Here is a 16,914-nt window from a genome sequence, read left to right as displayed (position 1 = left end):
CCGCCGGCATTGTGATGCTCTCGCTCGGACCAATCACAGGCCTCCGCTCGCGCGCTCCATGGAGACCACACACTCGGGGGTGCTGCTCTCCCTTGCACAGTGCAGTAGGCAGGAGGCTTTTAAAATCCCCTTTTTTAATAGAGAAGTGTTAAAGACAAATAACCTCGTGGCTTTTTTGCTTTTTTTTTGCGGGACAGCAGAATCTTGACCTTTTTTCCACTGATTTCCAATGTGACTTCCAATGAGAAGATAACTACTTGCAGTTTAGGGTAGCAGTAGAAAGTATTCAACACGGGGCATACCTGTCTATATTCAAGACAGCATGTTACAAAGCAGAGTTTATTATTCAAAATTGTTTATGAAATAGAAGGAATTATCAATACTATAAACGGTGTCCAATTCACGTTCTGATGATGTTCACCGCCTTTCTTCTGCAAACTCCAGCCGTTCAACAATTTCATCCAACCTTCTTCTGCTACAATAAAGTCTTGAACTTGGATCTTGAACTTAACGTGGACCTTGAACTTGAACTTCAGACTTGAACTTGGAACAATAACTTAATTATCTAAGCGTTTCTTCCCAGAACAAAACGGAATGCCTAAACCAGTCAAACTGTAAGAGCCTCCTTCCCTGGGGCTATGGATTGTAATTCGAATAGAGAGAAGGGCTGTAGGAAGTGGTCGGCTGATCGCTTTGTCGGGAGAGGTCCGGTCTAACTGCCTGGAAGGTCCTGCCAGCGCCACTGCGCGAAGGGATGTTGACCAGCAGGCTTTCCCGCTCCGGCTCCGAGGTTAGGTTGTAGGCCTAAAATCAACAACAAGGAACAACAGTGTCATCCATTTGGATACATTGCTCCAAAAAAAATAACCAAAGCTAGGCACCTGTGACTGCTCTACCCTTTCACAACACAATTTTTCACCTGGTCCCTCACCAGGTCTCTTTGGTGAGCCGACAGGCTGATGTGGAACTAGTAGTGCTCCCTCAGGAGCCTGCTCTGTACAGCCAAAAGCAACGGGTGCCAAGGCATCCGTTCCTTTGCTGCCTTACTAAACATCTCCCACAGAATTATCATGTCAACTACCAGTTACATTATTTCTTCCACGCCTTACGTGTGTTGGCCGTCTGCGCACAGTACTCTGTGTTCCTGAGGCAATCTCACCTGGTACAGAAGCTGAGGAGAAGGGAAGGCAGCCGCAATAGCCTCAGCCATCGCAAAGTTGACCTGCCTAATTTCTTCTAACTGCCACTTCCAAACTTGCAAGAGACCATTTACAACACGATCCACCTTCGGCCCTCCACAGCACCCCGGACCCGCGTAGAAAGGCAAGTCCGTCTCCTCTTGTGCTCGCCTAGGGAGAACAAAGAATGGGAAAGCAAGTAAGACAATGAGGCTATGAAGAAGATCCTATCCCTGCATCGGTCATTGCATTGGCGTCAAATGCTGAAAGTCTGACCCTCTTTTCTTTACATGCATTACCAATTTCCTTGCTTGAGACCCAGATTTCCTACTGAAAAGGGAAACAATCCTGTACTTGGGAGCACTCCTGACACAAGCCAACATGCACACAGAGCGCTATGTTGGCATGAGAGAGCTCACTTTCTGTCAGCCAGTGAAAAATTGTTGTCCTGAAGTACAGCCATGTAGCTGCTGTTCCCTCCAGTAACTGTGAAAGTGCAGCCTCTACGAAGACATGGCCAAACCTGGATCTGCCTGCTCACCTGAATGGTGCTTCAGATACAGCTTTTGTGAACATGGTGACAAATTCTCCAAGCTCCTCCCAGCTCTCAAACATCTGGATTTGGACTTGTTTGGACACCTGCAGATCCACCAAAGCCTGTAAACCACAAATGGAACAGTTACTCTTGTCACATCGAACACCACTCTTGTCTGAAGCAAAAAAGGGTCACAGCTTCTTGTTACAGGATGAGAACAGCCACTCTCTCCCCATTTTGGGAACAGTTAATTTAAGGGACTGAAGGATTCAGGGGTGGCATGCCTCCTGCTGGTTAATACCGGTTTAGTGACGTTCCAGCTGCTGCAGCTCTCCAGCGGCAAGCTGTCATTTCTTGATGTAGCCCATTTCTTGGAACAGTGTTCAAACAAGAGATGATGGCTGCATGCCTGTTTTACAGGTACTTACTTCTTGCACATCCCTTCTGGTTATGCCCAGATTTCTCAGGCTTCCCTCTTCCTCTTCCTGGTTTACACTTGCTGCCGCCTGTGGTGGATTCTTTCTTGACTGAATTCTGAGAAACCCAAGAAGAGCAAAGTAAGGCTGGGAACTCTTTCACAGGTATTCCCCAGTGGTCACTGTGGTGCCAGGCTGGAGGGGCCTTTGCTTGTGTTTCTGTATAGTAGGGGAATAGTTCTGTGTGGGATCAGCCCTGAGGCTCCAGCCGTTGCTACAAGGAGTTAACGTAAACGCCTATGGCGTTTGTCAAGGCCAGAGACAGAAACTTTTGGAGGGAAAGAAGTTTAACCTGAAATATTCTTCTACTCCAACGACTGCCAATGCGATAATTTTCTGAGGCATCGCCTCCATCATGTAAGTCACGTAGCCCGACAGGGTCGTAAGCTGTTCTGCAGAGCCCTGGGCCACCTGCAAAGAGCAACAGAAAAAAAAGGAGTTAAACCATTCTGAGATGCACACGTCAGTGCATCAACCTACGGCTCTGATTCTGCAGATAGGTCTGCAGATGAAAAATTCTGTTGGCGCTGCTCTTTGGGGGCAAGCAGGCAATACTTGATCTGGTGTAAATTATGGCAGAAAATTTAAAAACCATCACGCTCGATCTGACCGTCTTGCCTCTTCAAAACTGTGTGAAAAAATTGTAACTAAGAAAGCAAGCTGGCCAAAACTTTGTATTGTACAACCCGAGTGGTTTTGATCCACCGATGGCTTCCAAAACCAGATTTCTGGTTTACTGAAGCCATGGCTCCATGCCACATCAAAACCTTCCTGCCGTCAAGAGGGATGAACACCACCACTCTTCTAGCAAGGCATGTTCAAGAGCACAAAAGTTATAAGCACTCTTACTTGTTTGTAATTGTAAACCATGCCCATAAAATCCTCCAGCTGAAGCACAGTCAGGACACGTTCTTCTTCTACGCATTCAGTTCCTGCATCCACCTGAAAAAATTCCCAGCGTTCCCGCGGAAGGATCTGGCCAACCAGAAGGCCCCGCTCTCGGCCCGCCCCCGGCGGAAGGAACGGGCCGGCCACTGCGTTCTGCGACCTCCCAGCGGAAGGGGAAGTGCTGCGGCGGGAGGGAAAATGGCGGCGCTGCGGCGGTTGTGTGAGTGCGGTGGTATCCTTTGTTTCCCCTCCGCGGGGTGGGCAGGGGTCCGGCTGGGGCGGAGGCAGGCAGTCGGAAGGGGTGTCCTGGGGAGGTTACTGCTGGTAGCTCGGGATCGGGGCCTTGACTTTTACCTCAGGTGGGGGCTGGGCGGGGGCCCGAGCGCTACCCTTGCGCGGGGCCTTCGTGCGGGATGGGGCCTCGGTAGGGGCCGGGGTGCCGCGGGCCAGGTCTCTGCATCCCCCTTGCACTGGAGAACCCCCAGGGATGAGGCCCGCACCGCGTCTCGGCGCTGCCGCTGGATCGCGCTCGCAGCGGAAAATTCAGCCTGGGGCAAGCAGGGTTAATGTGCGCGCCATGGAGACCACACACCCGGCGGTGCTGCTCTCCCTTGCACAGTGCAGGAGGCAGGAGGCTGTTAAAATCCACTTTTTTAACCTAGAAGTGTTAAAGACAAATAACCTCGTGGCTTTTGCTTTTTTTTTTTTTTTTTTTTTTTTTGCAAAATCTTGACGGTTTTTCTACTGATTTCCAATGTGACTTCAGTCAAGTTACAAGCTCTCTGTCTCAATTTGCTCTAGACAGCAGCTTTTCCCCATGTCTTTTGCTTTGAGGTTCATTTTTTTGCTTGCAGACTTCTTTCGTGCAGCACAAACTGTAACCCTGCAATCAACCTGTTGAAGGTTTGTTTTGACAAAAGGGAATTGGACTATAATTTTGTACAATTTGTGTATATGAAACTAACTATCGTCCATCTTTTCCTACTGTATTTTTTCAAGTCTCAGAGCCTTTCTTTTACTTAATGGGTAAGCTCTTGAAGTTAATGTTTCCTTGTAGAGCAATTATCCTTTTTGCAGCAGTATTTCTAGCTCTCTTGAGTATCTCTGGCAATTTTAACTGGTATTAAATTAATCCAGTGGTTTATTCAGGTTAAGGAAACATGAATGTGATGATAGCCACTGTTGCATACTAACCTGCTGCTTAGGGGCGAAATAGAGGGAGGCGGAAAAATTGGATTTGCCTACTAACTTCTTTTGCATGAAAGGAGGTACTGAAGAGACTTACTTATTTTTTTAAGAAGAGCTAATTATATCTCAGTCATTTTTAACATAAGTTCATGAGAGGCTCAGATTTATTGATAAGAAAACCAGTGTTTTCTGTCACTGTCTTTTGTATAAGGAAGGAGTTTGTGGTGTGGATATTTATGTTCCAGAGAAAATCAGTGTCTGTAACAACTGATTTTTTTTTTCCTCCTTGACTTGTCCTGATTGTAACTCAAGAATTTGCAGAAAATGCTTTTATTAGTATGTTCAGGATAGCAATTACATATATATAATCATACAATGGTTTGGGTTGGAAGGGACCCTAAAGATCGCCCAGTTCCCCCCCTGCCCTGGGCAGGGACACCTTCCACTAGCCCAGGGTGCTCCAGGCCCCGTCCAGCCTGGCCTTGGACACTTACAGGGATGGGGCACCCACAGCTTTTCTGGGCAGCCTGTTCCGGTGCCTCACCCCTCTCATGGTGAAGACTCTCTTTCTGGTATCTAACCTACATCTCCCCCCTTTCAGTTTAAAGCCATTCCCCCTTGTCCTATCACTACATGCCCTTGTAACAAGTCCCCCGCCAGCTTTCTTGTTGGCCCCTTTGGGTACTGGAAGGCTGTCCTAAGGTCTCCCCAGATCCTTCTCTTCTCCAGGCTGAACAACCCCAACTCTCTCAGCCTGTCTTCCTAGGAGGGGTGCTCCAGCCCTCTGAGCATCTTTGCAGCCTCCTCTGAACTTGCTCCAACAGGTCCATGTCCTCCCTATGTTGGGGGCCCCAGAGCTGAACGCAGTACTGCACAGGGGGGCTCTCACAAGAGCAGAGCAGGGAAGGAGGATCACCTGCTTGCCTTACTGGCCATGCTTCCTTTTATGCAGACCAGGATTTGGTTGGTTTGCTGGGCTGCAAACACACATTGCTGGGTCATGCTGAACTTCTCATCAACCAACACCCTCAAATCTTTTTCAGGACTGCTCTCAATCCATTCTCTGCCCAGCTTGTAAATGTGCTTGGGATTGCCCCAGCCAACATGCAGGACCTTGCACTTGGCCTTGTTGCACTTCATGAGGTTTGCAGGGGCCCACCTTTTAAGCCTGCCAGGGTCCCTCTGGATGGCAAGCCTTCCTTTGAGCGTGTCAGCTGCACCACAGCTTCGTGTCATGGGCAGGCATGCTAGGGGTGCACTCAATCCCAGTGCCCATGTTGCCGACACGGACGTTAAACAGCACTGGTCCAAACAGTGACCTCCGCGTGGACATTGAGCTGTTGACTGCAACTCTCGGGTACGACTGTCCAGCCTATTCCTTATCCACCAACTGGGCAACCCATCAAATCCATGTCTCTCCCGTTAAGAGACAAAGATGTCATGCGGGCCAGCGTCAGAAGATTTGCACAAATTCATTAGTTGCTCTTACTTTGTCCGCCAGTGCTGTAACCCCTGTCATAGAGGGCCACCACATCTGTCAGGCACGATTTGCCCTGAGTGAATCCATGTGTTCTGTCATCAGTCATCATCTTATTTTCCATGTGCCTTAGCATAGTTTCCAGGAGGATCTGCTCCATGATCTTGCCAGGCACAGAGGTAAGGCTGACCAGCCTGTAGTTCCTCAGCTCTTCCTTCTTCCCTCTTTAAAAATGAGGGTTATGTTTCCCCTTTTCCTGTCAGTGGGAACTTCACTGGACTGCCACGTCTCCTCAAGCACGATGGACAGTGGCTTAGCCACTTCATCCGTTCCTTCTGGACCCATGGATGCATCTCATTAGGTCTCATGGACTTGTGCACCTTCAGATTCCTTAGATGGTCTTGAACCTGATCTTTTACAGTGGGTGGTTCTGTATTCTCCCCGTCCCTGCTTTTGCCTTCTGTGACTTGGGCTGTGGGGCTGCAGCATTTGCCTGTGAAGACTGAGGCAAAAAAGTCATTGAGTACCTCGGCCTTCTCCGTGTCCTGGGTAACCAGGTTTCCCATTTCCTTCCAGAGAGGGCCTGCATTTTCCCATCTCCCTTTTATCACTGATGTACCTATAGAAGCTTTTCTTGTTGCCCTTGATATACTTGGCCAAATTTAATTATTTTGGGGCTTTAGCTTTCCTAACCTGAACCCTGGCTGATGGGGCAGTTTCTTTGTATTCCTCCCAGGCTACCTGTGCACGCTTCCACCCTCTGTAGGCTTCCTTTTTATGTTTGTCCAGGAGCTCGTTGTTCATCCATGCAGGCCTGCTGGTGGTTTTGCCTGATTTTCTCTTTGTTGGGATGCATTGCTCCTGAGCTTGGAGGAGGTGATCCTTGAATATTAACCAGCTTTCTTGGGCACCTCTTCCCCCCAGGACTTGGTACTCTTCCAAGCAGATCCCTGAAGAGGCCAAAGTCTGCCCTCCTGAAGTTGAGGGTAGCAAGCTGGCTGTGCACCCTCCTTGCTGTCCTAAGGATCTTGAACTCGACCATTTCATGGTCACTTCAGCTTGAGCTTCACATTCGTCACCAGCCCCTCCTTGTTGGTGAGAACAAGGTAGAGTATAGCACCTCTCCTCATTGGCTCCTCTGTCACTTGGAGAAGGAAGTTACCATCAACGCATTCTGGGAACCTCCATGAGGACCAGAGCTTGTGAACATGCAGCAGCTTCTGTCTGTAGAGGGCCCCATCCATGCAGTCTTCCTGGTCAGGTGGCCTCTAGCAGACCACCGCTATAATGTCACCTGTCCCTGCCCTCCCTTTAATCCTGACCCATAAACTCAAGGTCAATTACTCACCCATCTCCAGGTGGAGCTCCATGCACTCCAGCTGGTCCCTGAGGCAGAGGGCAACACCCCCTCCTCGTCTCCCCACCTGTCCTTCCTGAAGAGCCTGTACCCTTCTGTTCCAACAGTCTACTCCTAGGAGCCATCCCACCACATCTCTGTGATGCCAGTAAGATCACAGCCCCGCAGGTGTGCACAGGTCTAACTCCTCTTGTTTATTCCCCAAGCTACAGGCATTTGCATAGAGGCATTTAAGTTGGGTCCCTGAGGAATCTTGACTTCCTGGCTGGAATTCCTTTGTGCTGCTCTTCAGGTGCTTTCCTGCTGACTTACCATCCCTCTCCAGGCTCTGGGCATCTCTTGCTGGCATTGGCATCAAACTGGTAGGAGCGGGAGAGACTGAAGTTCCTCTCCCCAGAAACTTTAGTCTAAAGCCCTTTTCACTAGCTTGGCAAGCCTACGACCGAAGATGTGCTTCCCCTTCTCTGTCAAATGGACCCCATCAGCCCCCAGTAGAGCACTCGAAGCGAGTCCCGTGGTCCAAGTGGCTGAACCCCTAGCTCTAGCACCACTCCTACAACCATTTGTTGGTTCACCGCATTTGACTGGCCCTTGCAAACCCCTTCCCTTTGATCGGGAGGACTGACCAAAAAACTACCTACCCAGAGTCCCTTACCACTACTCCCAGGGCTCTGTAATCCTTGACACTCCTCACACTGCTCCTGGCTGTATCACTAGTGCCCACTTGAATACGTGCTTATATATTGTCTTGAATTGGAGTCTTCTCATTTGTTAGATTTCAAAATATTACTAAGTAAATGCCATTCAGTCAAAGGGGAAACTGAAAGAGAGATCACAACTTGTCTTTTTTCAAAGCAATATAAGGCCAGTCCACAACAACCAGTAACATCTGTACGTCCTTTGACAAGGCCTTGCTGAAACATGAATTTGTGCATATCCTTTAACATCGTTGCCGAGTGTTTTATTCCTCCCTGGGCAGTAACTGTACTTGAGATGTGGCCTCTTTGCTGGGGACTTAGGCCATGGTGGTCCAATTATGGTTTGTCTTAGAAGTATTTCTCCTCCCCCCCGTCCCTGGGCTTTCTGTTGCCTTTAGTTTTAAAGCCTGTCTTAACTGTTAGCCTTTAAACCTGAAAAAAGAATAGTTTTTTTCAGCTGATTTTTTTTTCCTCCTCCAAATCTAGTTTTAACTACTCCCCAGACAAGCCTGGTTGTCGTCAGATGTGCTTCTAAGAAAACTGGAAGCAGCTACAAAAATTTAGGTGGTCGCAGCCCTGGCAAGCGCTATGGATTTAAAAAAGTAGACGGTAGGTCTGAGCGTCTGCTGAGTCTTATTTGCATTTCATTGGGTTCTTCACAGTTTCTCCCCGGGTACTGGTGTCAGTTGTTATTTCAGGAGGAGGTGGCCAGGGCAGCTTCCAAGAGAATGGAAAGGGAAGGTTCAGTGAAACCTGGTGATCAAGGGTAGCCGCTGGCAGGAGGGCAGGGTGAGTCAGCCTCCCTCCCAGATGGGCCTGCGGGCAGCCAGCTGAAATTGCCTGCAGAAAACCTCCTTTGATTCTAACTTTGCCTCTCTGGAGCGCCTGGGAGGAGGGTACACTGTGGGACACGTAATAACTTAAGTGCACTTTCCCCCCATGCTGTGGTGAAAAGCTGGGCATTTTAGGTGTTTACAAAGGGGAGAATTATGAGGCTGAGCAGAAGCCAAAGTACAGATTCTTGCAGCTGAGTGCTTAATAATTATTAGCTTTGCTGATGAAAACATATCCATGTGAAAGGTAATAAAACAAATGCCTTCAGCAACCAGAAAATGCCGTGTACCCTAGAAGTAATCTTTTCAAAGACTAAGATTGCTTTTTGCCATTGTATATCAATTGCCTTTCATTTCTCCCCAAGAGCATTTCTGTTTATGTGCTTTTCGCATTTGAAGTAATTATTTCTTAGAAAATTCCCACAGAAAGCTGGGGTTTGGAACCATTTGTGTTCTGCCAGGGCTTCAGGGAGCTCCATTTCTCTGCAGTCTGACTCTGTCACTCTGTTGCAGGTGCATTTGTGCATGCAGGCAACATTCTGGCTACGCAGCGGTTGATACGCTGGCATCCAGGGGCTCATGTAAGTTGTTTTGTATCTCTTCATTCGTTCTCAGAAACAGCAGCCCACAACAGAGTGCTGTCCTCAGTGCCTCCTCTCTTTCAAGCTTGTTCTTAATGCTCTTTCTTATATTCTATGCCAACCTGAAGCTGGGTTTCATTGCCTGGTATTTCTTGGTCACAGAGCCTGCTCACACCTGTGCCCATGTGACTTGGGAAAGGTCTAAAAATTCTGGAAATCCCAAAACGCTTCTATAACCTAACTGTGTGCTTGTGCTTCAGGGTAGAATCGGTATCTCCTCCCTTGTAACGAGCACTTTTGCATATGGATTGCTGGAAGCAAGCGGTGTGGTTTTATTTTGAAATACAAAGCAACAGATGCTGTTGAAGGCAGGATATCAAACAAGGCAGACCAATGATCAGATCTGCTTTAGAGGTGGACCTCCAGCCTTCCCTTTCTAACAGTCCTCATCCTCTTCCAGGTGGGGATGGGCCGTAACAAGACGCTGTATGCCCTGGAGGATGGGATTGTGCGATACACCAAAGAGGTCTACGTACCTCTGCCCCGCAGCAGTGAGAGCAGGGAAGTGATCTGTTGTCTACCCAAAGGAGCGGTTCTTTATAAAACCTTTATCAATGTTATCCCTGTCACAGAAGTAGGAAGCTTTAAACTCGTCACCATGCTCTGAGCCTCCTATGTCACATAGGGAGGGATGGGAAGGAGCGACTGGGACAGCTCCAGAAGGAGCTGGACTGGCATGAGAGGACAATATTATTCTAGCTCTGAAGATACCAGTGTAGGACTTCTTTTTCTTGCCCCTAAAGCACGTGTGGTCAGTGTTCAGGCACTGGGATTACCTGCCAGCATTTGTAAGAGTGATTAATAAATGCTGTGGGGCTGCTGAAGGTCTTGGCTGTTCACAGAACGTGTTACTTCTGATCATTTAATATCTGGAGCTGCCTTCCTTTGGAGAGCCTGTCCCATTGCGCCACCGGATGAGTTCTCTCTACACTCACTCCTCTGTCAGTACCCGTCCCTAATAATCTCTTCTATTTTTAACTCAGTCTTAGACATTACTGTTATATTTGTACCTTCATTCAGAATAATGCAGAACAGATCCTTTTTCACTGGCACCTCACTCTGCATCCCAGGAAATTATTTTTTTTCCTTCTAACTCACCTCAATGATTAACTCCAATAGCTGAAAGCGTTGCATTTACTAGCCACGTGAAGCGAGTTCACACTCTAACTCATGACTAATTTTAGAGTGCCTGGTAAGATGCATAAGACTGGGTGGTATTTCAAGCTCAGTGGCTGGAGGTGTATCAGAAAGCCATAATGCAGAAGGCTTCCCTTTTTGTCTTCCAAGTCATTCCATGACATTTTTGAGTTTATATTGCTTGAAAGAAAGGAGCCCAAATGCCTTGTGGCCAAACTGATCTAATTTTATATACAGGTTTGTAAATACTATGAAATATTGTCTCTGCAGTAGAAAACAGGTTATCAAAATCTGTGGTGTAAGGACACCAGTGCTGACATTATTAGATTGTCTGCTCTGCAGAAGGAAGCTAGGTAAACTGGGTCAGCCACGTGTGTCCACCTTTGTTTTATGTTTGTCGTGGAGACCACCAGCTATATTGTCCACACTTCTGTCCTTTCCCAGCTTGCATATCCAGTCACACAGTTCATCTTGGTGGTCAGTGTTTGCATACAGCAGGTGACACAGCCCCTGGAGCCTCTCAGTCTTGAGCTGAAGTCCACACAAAATTGCTCTCCATCACAGAGGACCCACACAGGAGCACACAGCAATGCTCTGATCAGATTGGTTCTGCCCCTCAGGTGAGGAGTCCCACCTGGCAACCAACACACTGATAAAAGTAAAACATTTTATAACCTAAGAAAGAAGTGGAATAGCACGACGTGACCACTGAGGTCTGACCCTTGGCATGGCTGGCAGCGCTTGCCTCACGGAGGTAGGTATGCCAGCTGCCTGGAGGAGCTCTGGCTGAGCAGACCTTCACCTTGGCTTTGTCCCCTGTGTCAAAGCAAGCAGCTGGTCTGTCTCCTTTGGTCACAGCACGTTTGCCAGAGAAGAGCAAACAGGCACCCCTGGTTGCTCCGCTTGGAGCTGGAGAGCTGGCGTTGGCTCCATGCTTGTCCTTGTGCTGCAGGAGGGACGGTACTGCTGCCTGGGGTCTGACTTGCCTGTGTCTTGGCTGAGTGTGAATCTGGGTGAAGGTCTGACGTTTGGCCATTCCCTGCAGACCAGAATGATGCCACAGGCACTTCTGTCACTGACACCATGGGTGAAAGCAGTGTGCTGAGGCCGAGGCCTCACACGGCTGTGTTTCGCTGAGTTTGGTAGCTGAGAGGGGCCTGGAATGGGTCTGACACACCACGTCTGTCCAGGGTCTCTGAGCTCATTACTGTTCCTGAGAAAGCTGGAGGATGCCTCAAAGCATGCTCATAGGGAGGCGGCATCTATTGAGGAGAGAGGAAGAACATCACAGTGGATCAGCAATAACCAGGAGATTATCCCACCTCTTCTTACAGAGCGGATGACAAGGCTCACAACTGCCACCAGCCTGAACCGAAATTCCTGCAGCCCTCAGAGCAGCAGGCTGCTGGCTAGATGAGGTGAGTGCTTACACTGCTTTTGCAACACAGCAGGGCAAAAATCCACTGGAGAGGCACATTCCCCCCGCTGCCCCCTCACACTCTCTGTGCTGGGTTCCTGCTCTTCCCTGTTCCCCTTCAAGGACTTGCTGCTAGTCACAAGGCCAGAAAAGCCCTGATTTCTGTTACGAGGGGACTGTTGTTTGCCTTCCTCTGACCAAGGATCGATTACTGGGGTGTATACAAGCACCTACAAACCTGGCTTTCTACCTGGGTTTTGACAGTCTCACTGCACAGCAGCAGATGAGCCTCTGGGCTGTTGCTAGCCCAGCTCTGCCAAAATAAACTAACTTTCTCTCCGGTAATGAGCAACGGGAGTGGCACAGGGATATTGTGGAAGAGCCCCTGCTGTAGTTCATCCATTGCTCATCTTTGGGGCCTTACTCTCCTGTGCCCTCAGTGCTCTGGTTTCAAGGCAGGTATTGTTAGTTACAGCTCCAAACACCGAGCAGCAAGTGCTGACTATGCCAGACATTACGGTACAACTTTAAGAGCTCCAGATCCAGGTAAATCAGTGAACCTTTAGTGCTGTGCTCAGGGTTTCAAATGTCTCTGTTTTGCTTTAGTCAGTAAGGGCTTTTTGGTCGACAGGAGGCTCTTGGGACGCTGCTGCAGGACTGACTGGGCAGATGCACTCGCTTGTCTCTGTTCTATTGCAGGAGCGCAAATCTGAAATGTCACAACAGGCAAAGCCTCCTGCTCATAACTAAGCCATAAACACTTATTGAGGAGCATCCCGGAGGTGTCATGCAGGGAGCAGGGACCAAAAAATTATGGAAGCCTTACAGATCTAAAAATAACATTCCCAGCTTGGACTTGCACCGAGCGGATGATCCAAAGGGCCTGCCCTTTCGGCAGCAGCTCTGCCCTGCCTCCCGGCATTTCTGCCAACGTGCTGGGAGAGCTTGATCATTAACCAGCACAATGTACACCAAAGGAGCCTCCTGATACACTCCGTGCCCTTCTCAGAGATAAAAGCTATCAGAGCAAGGCAATCGCAGAGAACAGAGTCCTTAGCTACTGCAAATTGCTGAAGCAAGTCCCAGGTACAGACCAGAGCAGGGGGGACTGCCCCCGTGCCTCTGCCAGCACCCTTGTGCAGGGGAGAGAGCACTCACCTCCTGGGAAGGCTCTGCCCACAGCCCAAACCTCTCGGCAATCATCTGATGGATTTCCCGCTGGCGATCTTTCTTCCGCACGCTCTCGTAGCTTGGCAAACGAGGCTGCTCCCAGGAAGGCAGCTGGTAACTGCTGGGGGGTCCGACACAGAACAGCTCGTCTCCCTGGAAATGCCCAGTCCAGAAGAGAAAGGTCAGTGTGGTGGTGCCTCTACTGGAAGTTCACAGCCTGGTGCATCTCAAGTTACTTCAGGGTTCAAAGTTGTGCGTGCCCTTCCTTAAACCTGGAGAGAGGAAATCCTCCCTCCCCGGAGGTAATTACACCATGACCTGCTTTGCCAGATCCCAAGCCCCGAGGAATCTGCCTGCCACTTCACACTCAAATACCTCAGGGCACCATGGTGTCCTCTGCTGCACCCCTGCCTGCCCTACCCCCAGGTTTTTATGTCCAGGCAACACTTGCCAAAGTTGCTCCTGCTGTCCAGCATCTTCTCCCTATGCCCCAGGAGCTCTCCAGCTCCCCATAGCCACAGCCTCTTTCCAAGATCATCAGGATCTTCGCTACCGTTTCCCCCCCTTGAGCTCCCATCAGGGACCCAGCTGTCACCTGCACGCCAGGGTTCTCAGCAGCACTCTCCAGCCGTGACGTTCCACACTGGGGACCCACCAGCCGCTGGCTGCTGCTGAAGTAGGGCGGGGGACAGTCCTGGAACGAGGGGTGCAGGAGCACGATGTGAGCAAAGGTGAAATCCCTCCCATCCCACCCAGCAGCAAAGCAGAGCTCAGCCAGCTCACACGGGACAGCCTGGGAAGCGGGACTCCGGGCGGGGGGAAGAGCGACCTCCGCACATTTGGCTGACGTGGCTGTGCCAGCCTCTGCAGGCTGGTTCACCGATGCCAACAGCCCAGGCATCTCCTCCGTGGGCAGCGCAGGGCCTGCACTAAGCGCCTGAGGCAGCTGGCACCGCTGAGCAGCACAGCCAGAGGGCTGGCAGCCTGGGCCGGGTTTCATTCACACTCAGCAGAACCGTCTCTCTTTGAGGAACAACAAAAAAAAAACCCAACCATTCTGCTGGTGTAGATAAGAGCGCCGTCACATGCTCAGGGTTACTGAATTTGTAAACTCTTATCTGCCAAGGTAGTCATTTCAGGATAATATAGCAAGCAAATCCTCAGAGCAATAGCTGTTCTGTTCGTGAATCAAGTTAAACTCGATTCCCTGTCAAGGTGTTGAGCAACAATGAGCCGAGATCCCTGTCATGAACAGCAGCCCTGGAGCCAGAGCCAGGACTGAAGCCATGGGCTGTTCCTCGCTCTCAGAAAAGTCCCATCTCTGCCAGCAGAAAACAGCCCAGAGGCTCCCAGAGCAGCCAGGGATCTGCAGGGAGGACTACAAATGACAGATTTACTTTTGCTCTTAACAACTTGTGCTCTTAACATTTGTCTCGGCCCTGCAGCGCAATTACAGAAGCTGCAGGAAACTAGGTTGGCTGGGAACACAACTGTTTGTTTTAATAACTGATGAGCAAAGCCAGCACAACTACACCTGATGAAAAGCTGCCTCACACCACAACTGCTTCGTTTTTTCTGATAGAAACACATCCTGTATATGTTCCCTTCCCATTTATAGTTCTTTGCATCCACATCCATCTGTCCACACAGCCCTTTGCTAAAGGCGAGATGCCTTCTCCTTTACCCGCCCACCCTGAGCCAGGCCCAGGCACAGCGGGGGCTCTGCAGCTCAGGGCACATCCTGCACCGCCGCGGGGAGCAGCTCTGCAGGACGAGGAGCACAGCATCGCAGCACAGCACAGCATCGCAGCACAGCATCACAGGCCAGGCGGCGGGGAGGAAGAGGGGGAGAGGAGCAGAGGCAGCAATGCAGGCAGCGGACACCCCATTCCCACTGTCATTTCTGCTGGGGACTTCCCAGCCTGTGCCAGACTATCAGAACTGCCTTTCACAGCCCCTCCAGCCCCTGCCAGCCGAAGCCAAATGTCCCCTCTTCTGCTGGGGCCCCTGGAGCAGCACCTGCAGCCCTCCCCTCGACAGCCAGCCCTGCAGCTTGGGAGGCCGAGCTTTCCCCAGGCAGCCACCATCACCAAAGCAGCGCTGGCTGAACATGCTGTGCTTTTTTCCATCACCACCTTCCCCGCTTGAAAGCCAACCCCAGGAAATTACAGATGCAAGTGAAAGGGCTTTGTGTCTCCCTGCTCCGCGTGGGGAAGCCTTGCACAAGGGAGCCGGTTATCAGGGATGTGAGCAGTAGCGAGTGGCTTTGTCCGCCTTAGTCCTGAGCTTCCAGCCCCCTTCCCCGCTGGGCCCCTTCCCTGTAAAGCGGAGCCGGACACAGGACTGCGCCAGGGGAGGGGGACACCCCTCGTGAGCTGTGTGGGGAGCTGGGGGACTGGCTAGTGAGGAGCCTTGGGGATGGTACCCCCAGCAGCAGTCTGGCAGGGTTGGAGGGATGGATCTCTGGGACAGAACGGGAACAAGGTCCCACGGCAGCACAGCCTGGCAGGCTTGGAACGGGTCCCACTGCCATCAGCAAGCCCGGCCAGGCTACCGGGGGCGGGGGAGCCCGGCGGTGCAGCCTCACGGCTCCCAGCGCCAGGGAAGCAGAGCCGGGCGGGGGGACACTCACATACTGGCTGGGAGTCCGGAAGAAGCGGCAGGAGCAGAGGAACTGGCAGCACATGGGGTCCCGGTGGTACAGGAGCAGCAGCAGGATGAGGATCGCCACGATGAAGACGGAGGTGGACACGGCTGCCGGGGAAGGGAGAAAAGGCGACTGAGCCGGTGGCCCTGCGAGCCCAGCGCCCTGGCTGCCGCCCCCCGCCCCTCCGGGCGCCTCGGCAGACCCCTTGGAAAAGCCCCAACGAGGCCAATGTCGCCTCCGCCCGCCTCGGGCTGCCCGAAGCGCCGCCCTGCGCAGCGCCCCGCTCCTCCCGCCAGACTCGGGGCGGCCTGCGGGGCCGGGGGGCTCAGCCCATCCCGGGGCTGGCGGCTCCCGGTCAGCACGGCGGTAGGGCGCTCCGACCTCCCGGGGGCCCGCGGCTCCCAGCCAGCCCACCCGGCACCGCCAGCCCCTGCCCCCGTGGGGGCCCGCAGAAGGGCCGGGGGTGCAGCCAGCGCCCCCCCGGGCCGCCCCCGGGGTAGGGGAGAGCCGCCTCGCCGGCGCAGCTCGGGGCTGCATCGCAAGGCAGCGGCGGAGGCCGATCCCGCCCGGCAGCGGTCGCCCCCGCCCGGCCCCGCTCGCGGCCCCGCCACTCACTCGCGGCGATGACGATGGCCAGGACGTTGCTGTCCATGGCCGCGGCCGCCGTGTGCGCCGAGGCCTCGCTGGGGTGCGCCATCCCCGCTCCGCCACCGGCAGCCCCTGCCCGCTGCACGCGGGGCCGGGCCGGGCGGGACCGGGCGGGCGGGACCGCGCACGCAGCGCGGCCGCAGCGGCACCGGGACAGGCCCCGCCCCGCCGGCCCTCATTGGCCGCCGCCCCGCCCCCCCGGCCCTATTGGCGGCGGGCGGCACCGGCTGCAGGCCGCGGGCGGAGGCGGGGCGGCGGTTGCCGTGGCGACGCGGCGGGGCGGGCCCCGGGCGGGCACAGCCGCGCTGCGAGGGCGGCCCCGGGCCGGTGCGCTCCCGCCCGGGCCCCCGTCCCGTCCCCTCCGGCGACAAGCGGCCCTCGGCGGAGCCACGCCCGGGCCAGCGCAGCCCCACGCCGCCCCGTGCCGGGATTACCGGAGCACCACTGGCCCGGCCGGGCTCAGCGGGAGGGACTGGCCCCAGCGCTGCCCCGCTGCCGGGGAGGCTCCCAGCTCTCGCCCTCTCTTCCAGCCCCGCGGGCACCGGGGCGCGCCCCTTCATTAGCTAATTAATACCTTTACGGAAGTGCCACGGCAGCGGTGGCACCCGCAGGGCCCCTGCTGCC

At 52.7% G+C, this 16,914-nt stretch overlaps 3 protein-coding genes across 5 annotated transcripts; 1 reads left to right on the top strand and 2 right to left on the bottom strand.

Moving 5' to 3' along the window:
• Window positions 1-325: 325 nt before the first annotated feature.
• On the bottom strand, window positions 326-2,644 carry LOC121082423 (crossover junction endonuclease EME1-like). The gene is made up of 5 exons (XM_040581775.1): window positions 2,482-2,644; window positions 2,142-2,247; window positions 1,720-1,835; window positions 1,160-1,349; window positions 326-804 (listed from the first exon to the last, which is right to left on the bottom strand). The coding sequence occupies exons 1-5, from the start codon at window positions 2,544-2,546 to the stop codon at window positions 637-639; spliced, it is 645 nt and encodes a 214-aa protein (XP_040437709.1). The 5' UTR covers window positions 2,547-2,644; the 3' UTR covers window positions 326-636.
• Window positions 2,645-2,850: 206 nt separating this feature from the next.
• Window positions 2,851-10,095, top strand: LOC121082420 (39S ribosomal protein L27, mitochondrial-like). 2 transcript variants are annotated; one of them, XM_040581772.1, is made up of 5 exons: window positions 2,851-3,291; window positions 6,499-6,504; window positions 8,284-8,406; window positions 9,144-9,211; window positions 9,672-10,095. In XM_040581772.1, the coding sequence occupies exons 1-5, from the start codon at window positions 2,934-2,936 to the stop codon at window positions 9,876-9,878; spliced, it is 762 nt and encodes a 253-aa protein (XP_040437706.1). In that variant the 5' UTR covers window positions 2,851-2,933; the 3' UTR covers window positions 9,879-10,095. The 2 variants fall into 2 exon arrangements, with proteins under 2 accessions (XP_040437706.1, XP_040437705.1); XM_040581771.1 differs by lacking the exon at window positions 6,499-6,504 and having other exon boundaries at window positions 2,854-3,297.
• Window positions 10,096-10,613: 518 nt separating this feature from the next.
• Window positions 10,614-16,396, bottom strand: LOC121082422. Of its 2 annotated transcripts, XM_040581774.1 has the most exons (5): window positions 16,258-16,396; window positions 15,628-15,749; window positions 13,591-13,689; window positions 12,984-13,148; window positions 10,614-11,670 (listed from the first exon to the last, which is right to left on the bottom strand). In XM_040581774.1, exons 1-5 carry the CDS (start codon window positions 16,337-16,339, stop codon window positions 11,524-11,526), a joined length of 615 nt encoding a protein of 204 aa, XP_040437708.1. In that variant the 5' UTR covers window positions 16,340-16,396; the 3' UTR covers window positions 10,614-11,523. The 2 variants fall into 2 exon arrangements, with proteins under 2 accessions (XP_040437708.1, XP_040437707.1); XM_040581773.1 differs by lacking the exons at window positions 15,628-15,749; window positions 16,258-16,396 and having other exon boundaries at window positions 13,591-14,772.
• Between the last annotated feature and the right edge of the window lie 518 nt (window positions 16,397-16,914).

This window comes from Falco naumanni, chromosome 1, assembly GCF_017639655.2.
Source record: "Falco naumanni isolate bFalNau1 chromosome 1, bFalNau1.pat, whole genome shotgun sequence".
Lineage (NCBI taxonomy): Eukaryota > Metazoa > Chordata > Aves > Falconiformes > Falconidae > Falco > Falco naumanni.
Note: the sequence above shows the minus strand (reverse complement) of the source record. Positions and strands in the feature narration are given on the sequence as shown.